At 36.9% G+C, this 17,766-nt stretch overlaps 2 protein-coding genes and 1 long non-coding RNA gene across 3 annotated transcripts; 2 read left to right on the top strand and 1 right to left on the bottom strand.

Moving 5' to 3' along the window:
* The first annotated feature begins 573 nt into the window (after nucleotides 1-573).
* On the top strand, nucleotides 574-4,852 carry LOC112557528. The gene is made up of 2 exons (XR_003097966.1): nucleotides 574-3,373; nucleotides 3,686-4,852. It is a non-coding gene; the product is annotated as an uncharacterized LOC112557528 (long non-coding RNA).
* Nucleotides 4,853-6,041: 1,189 nt separating this feature from the next.
* LOC112557526 (nucleoside diphosphate-linked moiety X motif 8-like) lies at nucleotides 6,042-9,161 on the top strand. The gene is made up of 5 exons (XM_025227441.1): nucleotides 6,042-6,168; nucleotides 6,333-6,846; nucleotides 7,608-7,740; nucleotides 8,186-8,266; nucleotides 8,775-9,161. Exons 2-5 carry the CDS (start codon nucleotides 6,350-6,352, stop codon nucleotides 9,009-9,011), a joined length of 948 nt encoding a protein of 315 aa, XP_025083226.1. The 5' UTR covers nucleotides 6,042-6,168; nucleotides 6,333-6,349; the 3' UTR covers nucleotides 9,012-9,161.
* A 2,739-nt stretch (nucleotides 9,162-11,900) lies between these two features.
* On the bottom strand, nucleotides 11,901-15,117 carry LOC112557525. The gene is made up of 7 exons (XM_025227439.1): nucleotides 15,026-15,117; nucleotides 14,429-14,636; nucleotides 14,110-14,255; nucleotides 13,588-13,726; nucleotides 12,953-13,089; nucleotides 12,670-12,814; nucleotides 11,901-12,293 (listed from the first exon to the last, which is right to left on the bottom strand). Exons 1-7 carry the CDS (start codon nucleotides 15,108-15,110, stop codon nucleotides 12,014-12,016), a joined length of 1,140 nt encoding a protein of 379 aa, XP_025083224.1. The 5' UTR covers nucleotides 15,111-15,117; the 3' UTR covers nucleotides 11,901-12,013.
* Nucleotides 15,118-17,766: the final 2,649 nt, after the last annotated feature.

Genomic DNA, 17,766 nt, shown 5'->3' with positions numbered 1-17,766 from the left:
TTTAAGTTTTCAATGTATTATTCATTTTTCGACTGTGATTTTTCTTTATTATCTATATTTTCTTGGATACTGCCGATGTTTATAAGACACAGTGAAGGCTCATATTAAAGCTATTTTTTTTAAAGTTTGTAGTGATTTGCTACAAGAACAATACATTCAATATCTTTATCTCGACATGCAACACATTGCACCCCACACCCACCCCTCACACACTCATTAGTTCACCGTATCCCAGGATGCATTATTTCTAATTGTTATATAACTTTTATCAGTTGCCGCTGATGTAGATGTTATCTCCCCTTCGCGCATGGCTTGATCATGAGTTGTCTTTTCAAAGTTCCAGTGTTCTATGGGCGTAGGTCAGATCCTCAGTCATCACAGGGATGCAAGAGTAATCGCCAGTCGGGATCGTTAGTAAGAAAATACGATGGTTTCATGAAGTAGGGTTCGACCGTTTTCCATTCTCTGAGCCGATTTTTCCCCCTGGTCGTCAATAATCATTACCTTATCTTCTCTGTGACTCCTTGCCAACTTTTTATTTGTTTAAATCTCTTTTTTGTTTGTCTGTTTTGTTCTGTTTTTTTTTTTGTTTGTTTGTTTGTATTTGTTTTGTTTTTTCCTGTAGGACATTGTTTTTGTTTTGTTTTTGTGTTTTTGTTTTTTCCTATATTATCGTACACGTCATTTTTAAATGTCGTCTGCTCCGCGAAAAGTCGTTTACTCGAAGAACATGGACAGTACTTAGCGTCGTCCGCAGGCAACATGCAGGAATTTATGGCGCAGCCATTTTCCTTCCAATGGAGTAATGTTTTTAAAATTCCGGCGGACGCCGGCCAAAATGGCAGCAGAAACAAGCAAAAACGGGGGAGAGCGCACATTTTACGGCGCGAGGAGGAAGCCAATAATGAGAGACGAAGGCCGAGGAGTTTTTAGCCTGAGTGAGAGCAGATGTGACAGAGCAGAGAGGCAAACCTTAGTTTCTTTATGAGGCTAGCGAGGAGGGGATAGTTGCAGGAACTGAGTAGCCACAATGGAATACATGAAGGATATAACAATACACGTGCGCATTCGATGTAAGACACAAAGAAGAAGGTATGGAGAGATTGCGAGAAAGACAGACGAGAAAATAAACAAAAGGCAGAAAGATTGACACCATTCGAGACGATAAGGAAGAAACGAACATATATTAGGTTGGGAGAGAGAGAGACCAAATAATAAAAGTAATAAAAGGAAAAGATTAAGCTGGCCTCCATGCTATAAATTAATTACTTAGTGAATGTTGTCTTGCTGTCAGCAGCAGACCGATGTCGCAAAATTGCTTCCTGATGCTGCAGAATCGCTAAGTTGAAGGAAACAAACCTAAAGTCGAGGTTCTTTTCCACGAGAACGGGTTTTTACACAGTTTTAATTTAAATTTTGTCTTTTTTTTATTATCTAGCTTCATTGTTGTCCGAACTTCTTGTGCTGTCAATTATGCTTTGCTCTGGAGGATTGCCAAGAAAAGAAAGAATCACAGAAGTGATGGAGGGGTGAACGGGGAGGGAGAGATTAAATTTTCTCTAATGCTTTTGGCCTTTCACCATCTGTGCATTTAAGACGAGAACAAGATTGGAAGCATGTGATGGCCCTCTAATTAAGTCTTTTCTTGGAAATTAAGGGTCAGGTTCATACGGTTAGATATTGTGTCTCATGTCGTCACCAGCATTTACGATAAATAATCGGGTTATATAGTTCTCCTTTCGAGAAAGGTCAATACAAGATTGGAATAATAATGATATTAAATAAACGTGGCTTGTAAGGGGTGAGGGACTAATTCATTTCTGAGACATTTAGACAGTGAGATTACCTGTGAGACCTTCCTGGTCTTCTTTATTACAAAGCGAGCAGAGCGGTTTCACAAAAGACCTTAATTTCCTTACTGCAAAACATACAATGAGGCTTCATATAGGACAATCCTTTTTTTTTCAAAGTGAACAGTGAGATGTCAAGAAGTTTTCTTGTATATTTTACCCAACTGAGCATAAGAATACTTGTCAGTCTTAAATATTTTTGTCGTTATCAACCACAATTACTGTAAGTGGTATCATTGGCGATCCAGTGTCTAGTCATTAGGACTGGTTTGTCTTCGTGTAGATTTTGACAAGGTGTTCACATTCGATTGTAATAAAAGTAAATGTGCTTAAATGCAGTTTAAGGTGTAAGACCTTCATTATTCTCTGCTCAGTCTCCAAGTATGTACACTGTGAACATCACCCTGGAAGTGCACGACATCCATGGCAACGTGAGAGCTGAGACATGGAAGTAGACTTGGTCAACGAGATTGACAAATGTCGGAGCCTCATTTCTTTGAAGATTAATGGAAAAAATCCCTGCTATCCATACTATGGATATACACAGAGAAATACATGCCTTAAGGTTTAGTTTCTCGCCTGATAAACCTGTTTCTGCTTAGCATAAATGTTTGTGTAACATTAATTATATTTCAAATACGAAACACGTCATTTACATTATTATACTAGCGATGAAAGAAAAATTAAAACTCTTGTCTTTTTGCGATTTAAGGTTTTTTTTTTTTAAACTTGTTAAAGAAAATGCACTCTTAACACATTTTTAAAATTCTGAATGTATATCTATGTTTGGCCAAGATTTCTGTTATGGTCACATGGGTAGCTTGGAAGCACATATGTGGGAATGTGATGCCGAGAGAACGAGTCCTGGTAGGACATGTGAAGATGTTGAAATTCGATGAAAAAAGCAACGACATATTCTAAGGAAGAGCACGTTCACCGGTGCAGACATTAAGGACAAGCTACTGACTTACATGTAAGAGGGTCTGTTTCCTGAGCCACTGCACCCCGGAGAGAAATTGGGTATCCTGCTATGACGTAAAGGAATTTAGACGGCGAAGATAGCTCTCACCACCTATCTGCCATGGCCTTATGTCAAGCACATTACCAGCGACAAAAACTTTCGGGACCTTCTGATTTCATCACCACGATGTTTCCGACACCAAAATTACATCTCGGCTTAGAATGTGTCCTTTCAAACGAGATTTAGTCTCAGTCAGTGAAGACGCATGCATTAGGAAAAAAAAAAAAAAGAAATTAATTTATACACGGAAGCTTGTCAAGCAGCATACTGAGCAAAAGGTCTGACCGGAAGAAGAATGATGAGCTGTGAGGAAATAAGACTTGACTGTCGGAAGATAGATATTGGGGGTGACATGTTCCCTCAGGATTTGTCGTTTTGTCGTGATGGAAAGCATACCGCAGCAACAAAATTGAAGATTATGCGGGAGAGAGAGAGACAGAGACATAATGGGCCAGAGAGAGCCAGAGTCCAATAGACAGAAAGACAGACCGACAATCAGAGGGTACACAGTCACTTTTAAGAATTTGTCAAATTGTTTTTGTGCCGATTATAAATCCATTTAAAAAACCTAAGGGGATAAGTTGATATAAGTTTTCCTCCATAACATTTGTGCATACAAAGCTTGCAGCCACTAACAAAATTATCTTTTTAAAATTTGTTGATTTGTTGAAGTCTTTTATGCTGTTGGTATGTGTCTGTAGAGCCTCTTGACAACTTTCATTTGACAAAATGATCCTGTGCTACCATTTTAATCCCCTCACCTGCCACCCACACATTATTCAAATTGAAAACCTTTTATTGTGATGACTTGCAGACTTTCTAAGCGGTTACTGCCTTGATAATTGTCGCTGTATTTCTCGGGGTGTGTAAATAAATCCTCTCCAAAGAACTCCTTTCTAGATGTGTTTGAAACTTCGTGCTTCAGGACCAACGCACACTATTACAAATAACAAGTTTTTGTGTAAGTAATAATCTTGTTCTTTGAAATTTACCAAACATGGATACTGAACTTCTTTCGTTAAGCGACTTTGACCTGGACCTTTACTACGTGTAACACTTCTCAAAATGATTTGCAATTGATTGAATGTTAATGATAGCTCAATGAATACTATCTAACAATAAAAATTGTGTCAATTGTCAACTGTGCATGTTTTTGCAAGAAATTAAACAAACAGCATGGCTTCATCCATTCTCAAGGTACTGTTTCCTTTGAGAATGTATGCTATGAACTGGAACACCTTTAGGTGTAGTAAATAGAAACCTAAAATTCTTGGCGCAGAAACGGGAAGATTGAAGACAACAGGTATTTTGACTTATTGACCATTTACTTTTACAACATACGACTACATTCTTCTTTGGATACTTGAATTTTCTCCAGGCTATGATGGGTCTGATTCACTGTGCTTTCTATGGCTTTGTAATGATGATGAATGCTACTTTTGATTCATGTCATGCTAATTCTCTGTAACATTGCATTGCCACTTGAGCTAAATAAACTAATATGGTTTATTGAGTTATTAAAAATGTTATGACAGTCAAAACTTCATGTGATACTCTAAACAAATATGTATTCAAATCCATGGACAATGTAAAAGATTATGAAGACTTCTTTTTGGCTTTACAGAAGGTCCTCCTACTTTAAGATCTTCACTATCGCATACTTTTGCTTGCATCTGCATGTACATATCTTTATAGAGTTTCGCATTATTATGTCTTCCCTTGCCTCTGGAGTTCTGACTATTTCTTAGCTTATAAATAGCTTGTTAAATGATAGCTTGTTTGCCCTTTGTATACTTGATCAAATGTTATCTCTCAAACGATCTCTTGTGTTGCTAACAATTGTAATTGAAGTAATTAAGAGTGACTTTTTCATTGGGCTGCTTTGAAGACAGTTTAAAGGATATGATGTCCAACATTGAAGGGAGTAAAAATTGCACATACTTGTATAACTTCCGTTGCTAAATAAAATTTTTCTGAGACATATATGTTGAACAGCTTTTTCTTGATAGCCACTTAAATATATTTCAACTGTTATGTGCATGATATATTTTCTTACTTATTATTTAAAATTCTGGTGTATGGTTTGAGAACCTTGCACACTCAGTAGAGTGGAGTGCACTTTGCGTCAATCCTGTATCACGTGAACTCCATAACAACACACAAGCAGACAAGCGCACAGAAAAACATAGTGTAGGGCGTGTTGTGTATGAGCTAAATCCAAGTGATATTTGAACTCTTTTGTTCTGAATAACACAATCCACACAGAATGCAAATTTTAGTGATCACTTTCAAAGCCAACGAAAGGATCACCATTGACCTTTAGGGTCCATAACAAGACACAAACAATTGAATATAGACTATATGTAGTATGTTTTACACCTTCACTAAAAATGTTATATGCACAAGCTTGAACATATAATATATTAAGTACAATTATTACAAAAGCAAATTTTTTGACAATAAATAAATAAAAAGGATCAAAGACAGATCTACTACCTGTTTCTCCAACTTTCGCATTAAAGTCAAAATATTTTCTCATTTTATCCATTTAAGCTATTTTTTTTTCAAAGTTTGGCAAGAAAAAAATTAATTCTCCTTTCGGCTATCTTAAAATAAAAATGACTGTCTTAAGAAATAGCTTATTTGCTATAAAATGTGTACAGTCAAAACTAATAAAAACATATATAATAATTTCCATCACCCAATATATTTGCCCTATATTTGTTTTTCCTTGCACTGAGAAGAATTATAATTCAATATTCAAGGGTTATATACATGGTTTTTAGTCTCATCCTCCTCTCTCTCATTTCCCTTATAACAGCGTTGGCATGGACTAGAACTGTCTTACTGGAAGCCTTTCTGATTCAGGAAGTGTCTTTTCTTTTTCATAGATTGCAGATATCCATTCTTGAATAGAGCAGACAACGAATGAGTTTTAGTCTCACCAGTCGTCAAACGTCATAGTACCTCCAGCTCTAGAGTGTATTTCTGAACAAACGATTAAGGCTACTAAAAATACAGCATGAATTATATTAATGAAATTCGTATGGGCTTTTCAACAATTATGTCTATTAACAGTTCTTTTCCATCAAATGGAGGATCTGCAATGATAGTGAATGAAGAGAAGCTACTCAACAGCATATTGCACAACAATAAATTACGATTGCCTCCCATTAATTGAATTCTTAAGAGTAGCTTCCCCTGTAGTCACCTTTGCCCATGTCGTCTGCAACTTTCCCCAGAATGATGTGAAAACATCACTGCAGACCCACTCTGGACATGCCCATAATTCCTTATGTAAGTTTAATTACAAACAGTAAGTAACATCATTTAGGAAACTGCTTGTCAATCAACTTAAATGATCTTCCCTAACTAGTATGTTGTTAGAAGGTGAGAAGGATATGTCATCCGGTACCAGCGGACTGTCGACAGTTGAATTAGTTTCTTTTGCTTCATTTCAGAAACTAAATAATCAGTCATGAACTTTACCCGACTGTATGCTTCATGCTTCTTTGGACGGTCGGTGATTTTACAACAAGAGGCCAAATGTCCTTTTTTTAAAAGTCCTAGTAAACGCTATTTTCAAACTTCTGGAGGAAACGTTCCGTTAGGTCTGACCAAGGACAAACAAGATGTCGTCATCAGGGACAACGCAAGCGAGCCTTGTAGCAGAGCAAAGTTTTCCATCCATCACGGGCAGAGAATCTGTCAGTACGAAAGTGTGAGGTTTTCCAGCAGTGTTAGTGACAAAAAAGACACTGTTTCACTGGAAGATATATTCAGTACATGGAATCAGCATCGTGTGCAGTCAAAACTAAAGTCGGTGAAACCGATCCGCAGTATAGAGCAATTCCCGCCCCGTAAAAATACAAAATCCTCCGCAGTTCTTGTACCCTTATGTACAGTGAACAAAGAACCTTCCATAGTATTTACTCTTCGGTCTTCTTCAGTAAGAAAACACAGAGGAGAAGTGAGGTAAGAACTGTATAGAAGCTTATGTATTACTGCCGTAAGCATATGTTCATTTATACAAAGTTTGTTATTTTATGGCGTTATTTTTATCGAGTTTGTGTTGGGAAGATTAAATTGGTGTGTGTATTAATAAAATAAAGAGCTCATCATGTTTAGCTTAAACATCATCATCGTCATCCTACAACTCCAACTATTACTGTCAACAACAGAACCACTTGTAGTACTATGAATAAGATAAACACACATTAACTGCATGGATATAAATTTACTGGTGAATGTAAGCTCACAATTAATGGATTTAGTAAGGTCATCTCATTTATTAAAGGGAAGAGTACAAGCAATAGGAAGATTCCAAGATCTGGGTGTTAGAGTTTGCTTGCTTCTTGCACTATTAAATTTTTTTTTAAAGTTATTAAAGTAAGAAATATGCACATTGACAACCTTTTGTTTAAGTTTTGGAAAGATAAGCTGATTAAATTTCCTCAGTTTTGACATTTCACTTATATATTTAAAGAATAGGAAAACGGAAAAAACGTAGTCATTCATAACAGCAACATTTGCAACAAGACAAACATGATTTTTAAAAACACTATGAATAAATTGCATGATAAACGTAAATCTAGGAATGCTTTCAAAGATATTTTGAAATATAGCCCCATAATACTTTTTTTAAAATCTTCATTTTGAACACATTTGCTTTTAAGTATACATTTTTATACATATTGCCTTTTGATTAACATGATGTTAATGTTAAATGGTTTCAGCTTTCCAGGTGGCAATGTAGATAAACGGGATAAAAACGTTGTTGACACAGCACTGAGGGAGACTTTTGAAGAGATAGGAATTCATCCACGATATTTTCATGTCTGGGGAGTGATGCAGCCAACAATAAACAAGGTAATCACAGGCCTGTTGCCTCTATGGTCGGATGTATAAACAGATGCACATTTGTTTAGACGGATATAAGAAACTTTTTGTACCTTATTGACTTTGGATGAAAGTCCACAGTTGTCCACAATTTCCAATAAAGTATGAAATTTTAATATAATTATAAGACTCCTTTCAAAGTAATATGAAATAGCTAAAAACGAGATATATCATACAAGTTATATAAATAAGATAACAAAATGTTTTTTTCAATGTTGGTTATGGATCATAATTATAAGACTCCTTTCAACGTAATATGAAATAGCTAAAAACGAGATATATCATACAAGATAAGATATCATAAGATAACAAAATGTTTTTTTCAATGTTGGTTATGGATAAATACATTAAAAAGTGCTATAAGTTGAACTCATGTACATGGATTTATAGTCAAGTATTTTATTTTTTCTGACAGGCTGGCAGCAACGTAATCCATCCTGTTTTAGCCTTCTGTGGGGAAATAGATGTTCGTACACTGACAATAAATTTGGATGAGGTATTATTATTTTCACATAATTATGTCCTTTATCCTTGTATTATGTTATCCTTGTATTCCCTTTTCTCACATATACAGATATGTACTTATACATGCACAGGTATGTGCACAAACATATTACAGATCACAGTTAACATAATTTTGCTTATTATGTAAATATTGGTAATGCTCTTTTAAAATTGGTCTGACTTCTCATAGAAGCAGAAAAGATATAAAACACATCGGTAGGTCTTACTTATTTTAAACACTTTTTAATCTTAATTATGCATTTTGTTTTGCCTGTTTAATAATCATTGATCGTAAATAGCATTTACATAGAGAGTATATAGGAATGTAGTCATGAAAGATTCTTGTGTCAGCTAAAAGACTGTATACCTGTTGTGCCATACTCCCATTTACTCTGATGAATAAGTTAAACTGTCATGTTCAACTCAATAATTTGTTTTTGTTTATTCTAGTCTGTTCTACAATATTAACTTTAACATGAAATTAATGGCTTAACTTTTAGGTGGAAGAAGTCTTCACTTGCAGGATCCAAGACCTGTGTGACAAAAGACAGATCAAATCAACTCAGTTTCGAACGGATCCTGGCTATACTCTCCCTGTGTACCTGGGTGGTGTGCACAAAATTTGGGGATTATCAAGCATAATTTTGCATCAGACATTAAAACTCATAGCTCCAGGTCTTTATACTTATGAACTGAAACATATCCCTCCAATTAATAGCATTAAGAAAGTAAAATAAGTAATGCGTCGCTTAGAACTCTTCTGTGATATTCAATCAAGTCTTTCATCTAATACCGTTGCTGCCTTTCTCATTAAGAGAGATTATGAGTAAATACACCTTTGTCCGGACAGGTACAGATGTGGTCAATAAACATGCATGAGAACTATATTTTTACCGTGTGTGTGTGTGTATGTGTGAAGACCTGTGCACAGAGGTAAAGTTCAGAAAAAAGATACAGAACCCCTTAGCTTATGGACACAGGTGTAGCGAACTGTTAATGATTCACTGAGCCTAGCATGTGGCATATGGAAGGTTAGACCCAGCCCTCCCCTGCTTTTGCAAGGGGCTGGTGCATTCAGGTTTGGCTTATAAAGTCAGGTGAGGTTTATCTGCTGGGTCTGTGACTGGAAACACTGGCTAATAATTTATCACAGAAGGTAAAAGGTAGTGAAAGAAAAGAGGACTTTACTTTTCACATTCCATGGCATTCTAAAGCAATTTCCAGTTTACAGTCCCAGTAGCCATTATAACAGTGGTGTCAGAAGATTTTGGGGGCAAATTCCTTGCAGATAGCAAAGGACGTGTACTTTCTTGTACCCTCAGTATTTTTTTTGGAAGGGGTGCCTGCCCTCTTTGCCTGTCTGTTTTTTGCACCACTGTATAAGACCTCTTATGCTGACAAGACAAAGTTTTAAACAATATGTATATAGAGAGGGCAAGACCCGTTACATAATCTGATAAAATAATATATATAGATAATATGAATTAGTTTAGAGATTCACCTTATATTGACAAATTAGACAAGTCTAGTAGCATTTTCTTTATTCAGAAATAATACATGAAATAAGATATACAAATTTAGAGAATCTTTTGTGAAATGACCAGACTTCTCTTATCTGGAAAGAGCTAGAGATCACTCTAACCTCTGATAATTATAATCTAATTCACATAGTTTTATTCACAGAAGGACCTGAAGCACTGTGAGAAATCTATATTTCTTTTATTCTCATTTTCTGTTTAGATTTTGGACTTAATTTGTCACATTAGCAGATTTTTTTTGTGCCCTAGAAAATTTGTCCTATAATACAGAGTTGTAAGTTAGTTCTTACTCTTATCTTTAAAGAAAAGAACCTCTACACATTCATCCTTTTGCTTGAATAGAGCACTGCATGTAGAAACATTTTGTCGTTATATTACAGCTACTGGAAACTCATTTGTCAGATATTGCCATGTTTATCTAACATTATTTCTTAGTTATATATAAATAGATTGCAAAGTTGCAGTTTTCTGTGCTGTTGTTGAATAAATGAAATATTTTCGTACACTTTATACTGTTAGATGTAAGCATTGCACAAATATTTTTATTGCATTGCTAAAACATGCAGCAGTGGGGCTTATGGTACATCTTAATCATTTTGTACTTGTAAGTGCTGGAAAACATGTTTTGGTGAATTGTCCATTGATGCCTTTTTTTTTTCTTGTTGAGACGGATAGTTGGTGGTTAAGTAACTTGTGTTAAATTGAGAGGTTCAGTATGGCACTGCAAATTTCCCAATACAAATCGCTACACCAACTAAAAACCATTTAATTTGAATTTATCAATTGAAAAAATCACCTGATTTGGACACTGTAAGAATTGACGGACTTACAGACATAAAGATGGCTTTGAGAAAAGTGAGGTCCCAAACACCTCATTCCCCAACGACCAGAAAAGGGTTAGGGGACGACCTTTACCTTGCTATATGAATAGGCAAAGATATGTGAACACTAAAATAGTTCGACCACTGCATTGTTTGCATTTAATAATAGTTTTTTATGTGGCACTCTATTCATATTATACCATCTTTTCTTTTATGGAAAGAGGTACTTTCTTGCAATTTTATTTAAATCATAAACTATTTTTATTCCCTAAGAGAAAGGGAAAATAAAAATATATTTATTATACTAACTTCTAAAAAGTGTTTTATTTTCTTTCGAGTTTACTGTGTGCTTGCAGAAAACGTAAAGATGGGAGACAATTTTGATGTTACCACTCCCAGGATAGACAGAGTTATGAACCTTTCGGACACTGAGTTACAAAGACGATAAAACTGTTATCGTCGTTGGTCCACGTTATCTTCTAAACTCGATCAGTAACAGAAATACAGCACATCGCAAGCTCTTCTTTCGTCTTGCCTTTCCCTTAAAAATTAACTGGCTGATAGTAACAAGGCATAACAAACAGTTTGTTTGTGTTGATGGTACTCATGTAATGTAGTTGAAAACCTCTTACTCTTCTCCGTTTTTTTTTTTTCCTTTTTCCAATATATGCTTTTTACTTTCTCCTCTATTCTTTCTCTCTCTCTTTCCCCTCACCCTTAACGTATGGTGGCCATTTCATAACTCTCTTGAAAGTAGATTAAGCACAAATAAAACTATAGTCAATTCTTTATTGTGACAGAAGAGAATGACAGTGTTCATGTACAAAATATTTTATTCTAAAAAAAATGGCAATATTGATATTCCTGTTTAGAATCATCTACGACCCAATATTTCTGTAAACAAATCACAAGCCCTCCTGAAGTAGAAGATAGTGTTAGCCTGTATTGTACCGAGGCCGATACTCATAAGTTTCGGTAGGTAAGAGGCATCATTATTATCACCAACAACAAGAACAATCATAATCATTAACAGCGACAACAGCAATTCTTTTGCTTCGAGGGTTATTGATGGTTCATGACCTGCAGACAACTTTCTCGACTTGCTGCAGCTTAATGGGAATGTGACACAAAATCGACATTAAATTAATTAAATTATTTGTACACATAATAGCGAGCTAAAGAAACAACTCTGTGACCATGAAAATGGCACTGAAAAAGTGAAACTAATGGTGGTTTTTTTTTTTCGAATTGCTGTGAGATTTGAACAGCTCATAGAGTAGTGAGGTGTTAGAGACCATGACTATCAAGTAGTACCGTCTTTCCTAATAAATAAATACTTTTAAGGATGAAAAGTAAGTGAAAATAGAAGCTACTGTATTTTTAGTAACGATTCAAGCATGATGCTCCAAGAAGAAGAACGGTGAAAAAGATGGAAGCACTGTGGCCTGTGGTGGCGACGTTGAGACGCACCCTTTCCTGAGCGAAATAGTTGAGTGGGTTGCAGAGGTCGGGTGCAAGGTGCGGGTAGGTGGACATGCAGTGGTCTGGGAGTAGCTGGCACTCGAGCTCGTTCCTCAGGCCGGTCACCACCCGCGAGCACGTCTGGTACTGGTGGCGCGCCCACGCTCCCATCTCACACTCGATCTGCTCCAGTCGAATGCTTCGGACAATCAGGAGACAAGTATAAATCACACACACACACACGTACACAAATGGTCATGCATGAGTTTACAATTGCACTTTGTAGATCAAAGGTCAAGAGAATAAAAATGTAAATAATTTTTTTCGCTTGCAAAATCGATATTAGTTTGATTCCGACTTTATCAGACATGGAAAGATTTGTTGGGAACGAGGGTGTTATACTTTTTTCTTTTGTTTTTGCTTTCTTTCTTTCTTTCTTTCTTTTATTTTTGCTTTGTTTTTAGCTTGGAAGGAAATATCGTTGGCTTGTAAGAGTTAGAAACCTCCAATACCCCCACACGGAGAGAGAGAAAGATGGCAAGAGGTGGAGGGCGAGGAGAGAGGCTGCTACTTACCTACAGAACTGGGCAAGAGAGATTTGATCAGCAGTCGGTTGAGGCGACACGAGGCGCAGACTCTGCATTTTACGATCCATAGTCTGGAAGCACATCCTTACTTCCGGTATAGGGTTTTGGAAACAGCCCATTCCAGTCAAGTACACTGCGAGACAGAAAGTTTTACAGCGTTTTATCTCTGAACTCCGACAAAAATACACAGGTATGCGCGAGTTTGCGTTAGCCGAACTCAAATTATTGTTTAACAGATTATTATTTTTATTCTCATTCTGATAATTTGTACCTCCGATATTCCCACACATGAAGTCGAGGCCCCGCTCAAAGCTTGTGAGGTCGAGGCTATTTTGTGCGAGGACGCGGGGCGAGTCGGGACACAGGAGAATCTTTTGTCGTAAACACTGAAGGAGGGACTGGCGGGTCCTGCAATAATAAAGAAAACTGCTTCAGGAGAAAGAAAATGTGTATAACCTGGAAGTTGATAAGAAAACACCTACGTACACCTTCTTTCTCTCAAGCTCTAAAAACAGAAGTTCCAAAGTACTTAACGTGAGAGCACAAGCAGGTCTTACACATGCTCGATGGCTAATTTCCCAAATATAAATTTTAAAAAAAAAAAATACGTATTCTGTTCACAGGAAATTTGAATGTAAATCTAAATAAAAGCAATAATTATGTTCACACCCTGATCAAATCCGAGAAACCATAGCACATACTCAAACTGTACGGGGCATGTCTCTCGCCAGCTCTGAATCACGTGTTCCGAGTCATCAGTCCATCATAATAATAAGTTCATAATGCACACAGATAAACCCTTATTTACGTCGAAGCAGAAAGGGTGGACGATGCGATCTTATTAGCGTATGTCATGGAGATCCAACCAATCAAAGAAGAAGAAGCAGTTCGAACAGTTGAACTCACATGCAGAATTTGGACACCTGGTCGTAGTTCTGACCGAGGAGGGTGACACGTACCAGCGCCATGTCGGACATCATGCTCGGCTGGATGTGGGCAAATGAGTAACACTGCCTCAGTTCGTCCATCAGCGTGTACCGACAAGCTATGTTGACACATTACCATGACCACTTTACTGATTCTGCGAATATCATTACCTTTTAGGATGATAATGGCATGTAATTTATTTCTTTGCTTTAACAAAGATTTAATTTGTTGTCTGCAATGAGTGTTCATGGGGAGGTCAAAGTCAGCGAAAGACACTTGCTGAAGGAAATTAATGACATTGGGGAGTTAAAAAGGAATTATTTCATTCTCTACGTGTGAAAGTATTTTTGCCAATTTTCAACACTGGTTTTTTTTTAAATTAATTATTTTGATCGTTTAACATTTTTTTCAGCTTAAAGAAAGTTATTCTGTTGAATGGCAAGTTAAAAAAAAAATTTAGAACTCAATTGTATCAAACAATATATTACAGAGAACACCTACGATGGGCACAACTGAGATCCAGGCCTCCGAAAATGTTCTGGAACTGCGACAGGACCACCTGGCGTTCCGTCATGGCGGCACAGGCCGTGGCGTTGACAATCCGCTGAGTCACGGTCTGTCCACACACATCCAGCTGGTTCTTGATTCTGAAATGACAGGAAATGATAATACACTGGCATCATGAAGTATGTCAACTTCTTTTGGGCCATCGGTGTAATCATGACGATAGAAAATAAAGGTGTTGTAACTTGTATGTTTTAACGAAGGTTTTTCTGTTTCTTGTTCTCCCTCAGAATGCAGGACAGTGACTGATACTCACGCACACACTCTTGTTCTGTATGTTTGGAGGTTTTCCTGAGGAGGCTGGCCGTTTGTGCCGTTGGAGGCCAGGTACTGCACGTTGGGGAGAGCGAGGGAGGCATCATGCATGCAGGTCGTAGCGCCTTGCAAGAACCACGTCTGGCACTGTGACTGGCCGACTATCTGGCCTGTGACTATGGTTACAAGCTCAGCCATAATGATAAATCCTGTGGAAATAAATTTTAAATAAAAATGAAAACTTTAGCAGCTAACCCGCAAACATAACTCTCTCCTCCCTCTCTCTCACACACAGAGTAGGGCAGAAGGATAACGATGATGTCAGCAGCTTCGTGCCATTCTGGATAAGAAATTTTTTTCTTGTTATTTTATTCCATATCCTCTCTGCTTTCAGTCTGGCATCAGCCCTATCTACAAGGCTGGCTGCTTGCCTGCTATATGTTTAGTTCCTGGCTCGGTGTAAAACTTTAGTACCCGAATTACTGCAACCAACATGTTGTTGTCAACATTTGTATGCAAATAACGAATACAATCACTACAATAAATTGAGTAGCGGATAGAAAATTTGTTAAAAATTAACGGAGAAAAAAAAAATCACCTATGACTGAAGATCGTATCATCCTTGAATGAACGAAATGTCCGGTACCACATCCACAGAAGATACACCTGCACTTGGACTGCATGCTGGCAAGACATGACTTCGGCGACGACATCCTTATATACATCGATTAAGACATTCCTCGTGTCTTTGACACAGTGATTTGTCACAGGGGCATGAACTTGCGCTTGCACTGAACAGTAGTCATCCGTAAGCTTTAAGAGGGGGGAGAAGGAGGAAGAGAGAGAGAAAGAAAAATGAGTTGGAGCTGAGAATTTGGTTGAGTTAGATGTATGGTCATCATGTTTGGAAGAGTAATGAGGCATGGCGCTACAGGTGTCGTCAGGTGTAAAGCAGTCTTTCCACACCCACCCTCCTATTCCCACGTTGTGCCCTCCAACCCCGAGGAACGAGAAAGGAAGGGATGATGAATGTTCTCGCCTTCCTTCCCCCGACCCGCTGTCTCGTCCATGCTGTACATGATGGTGCTGCTGTGATTGAAAATAGTGGAGTAGATCATTAATTACCTGTGGCACTCCACCCATCTTCTTTGACAAGGTGTATGCGACTTGATCCAATGATACTTCTCCTGCGCAATTATCACCTGATCTGAGTGTTACTTGCTATAACCAACAGCTTTAAAATATTTGTTATATTTATACTATTAAATATTGTTTTGTGTGCCAGGATTGCCTGATCTTTCCTTAGTTGTCTGTGTTTGCTCAATATTCGATTTGTTTGTTTTTATTCTAAGGAAACTAGGTCTTTTTACATAAAAAATGTGATACTGGATCATCATCATCATCATCATCATCATCATCATTATTTCTCCAAGCCAGGCAAAAATAATCTAGCTTATACTGTAACAATTTCCTTTCGTCGTCACGGTGACGCTGGTATGATTTCCACTGATTTTCATATCCTCCATGTATAGTGTTTAGGATCTACCTTATTTAAACACGGGTCATTTATCTGAAATCCTGACACGAAATATCCACGGCATACTGCTGAATTTGTAGTCATCAAAGCTCTCTTCTCGTACCGTTTGCAATAACAGTTTTCATCGTTCTAGTTTTAGGCATGCACCACCGGGAAAGCAGATAATACTAACTTTTTCACATGCCTGTTTTAAATTTACCGCTGCGATAGTTTATAACAAAACAGGTAATTAACCTTTCACCTCTCCTTAATTTCGTAAGACTCGGTAAAGGCAACACGGAAAAGACTAACAGACTGAACCGCTTCCCCCTTAACCACTGAGCATGAGCTGAATAATGACATCACCATCAATACCCCGAAATAGCTTGTTGGTTCTTCACAAATGAGAATTCCGCTGGTGCTGGGCTTCCATTGTAAGGGGAGTAACAGCAAAGGCGTGTGGCACAGCTTTTCTCGTAGTCTCCCTTGATAGTTGAAGCTGTGAAGTGGCATTTGCAGCTAGCTCTTGGAATATTTATTTTTATATATTATTTGTCTGTATTATAAGGATAATTATTTGCAACATAATACAACATGTAACTAAGACGTTTATGATTTATTTGTAAATATCCAATGCTTAAATAGTCAAATAGGAAATTATCTGTTTGGTTTTTTTTAAATTTTGGTTTAAGGAAACAAATTATAAAAATATTGAGATAAACACAGAAAAAACTTAAACTGAGTTTTGTACAATGTAAAAACACATGTGGCATTTCGTAACTTGAATAATAGACTAGCATAGGTCTGCTCCTCCTGAAACCAGCTTCAAGCACAGAAGCATAGGAACTAATTAAGTCACAAAAAAATTATGTCCTAAAATTTCTTTTAGCTAAATATAAATATGAAGGTGAATGGTACATATTTTTAGGCTCCATCATCAAGCATTTAGTATTTCACTTTTTGTGTGTTGTGGGGAGGGGAATTTCCATTAATGGGCAGGACATGAAAACAAATATTGTTACTTCCCTTGGAATGAGAGATGGAGATAAATCCTCACACTACAAGAATTTTTGCAAAAAGCAGTCATATGACTGGTATTTAGAGGTTAACATGTGAATAAGGCAAATGAATGTGACAAATATAAACTGGCATGATTTGTTTTTAAACTAAACTTTCAAAAGAGAATTTCTGATTTTCTAATGCAAGGGTTACTATAGCCATTATTAGCCATCATGGCTTTATTGTTTCAAACTAAGAAAAAGCATCAAGTTTAATTCAAGTTCAAGTACAAAATTTTGATGTTAAAGAACAGTATTATTTTTTAATTCTATAGAGTGCAACTAAATACCAAAGATAATCTGGGGTGGGTTGCAGAAGACATGGTATTTAATCACTTCTTCCAGGGCTGCTTGAGGAACCAGTCAACTTCTCTTCGACTCATTTTCAAATCTTCTTTAGAAAAAGAAATTTCGATTTATGATTATAAAGATGAAGCTCAGTTGTATGATATCGTCAGACAGATTTTCATTAAAAACAAAAATAGATAAATTTAAAAGATGATAATTGGAGAGTCATTCTCATGTTGTTAGTACATGCACCTCTTTAGGCATTTATAAAAATAGTGCTAGTATGATAACAATGCCATAACAACTCATCCTCATTTTTTTCTTATTGAGTTTTGCAATTTCTTAACACAAGCATTCTTGAAAAAGAAACAGCTGGCACAAATCCGTCTAACTGTCAGCAACAAAGACTGTATACATCTCCAGTTACCTCAGTACAGGAGGAAAACAGCAACACTCACAGCTAACTGCCTACTACAA

This window comes from Pomacea canaliculata, linkage group LG2 (assembly GCF_003073045.1).
Source record: "Pomacea canaliculata isolate SZHN2017 linkage group LG2, ASM307304v1, whole genome shotgun sequence".
Lineage (NCBI taxonomy): Eukaryota > Metazoa > Mollusca > Gastropoda > Architaenioglossa > Ampullariidae > Pomacea > Pomacea canaliculata.
This window is presented reverse-complemented; position numbering and strand designations above follow the sequence as displayed.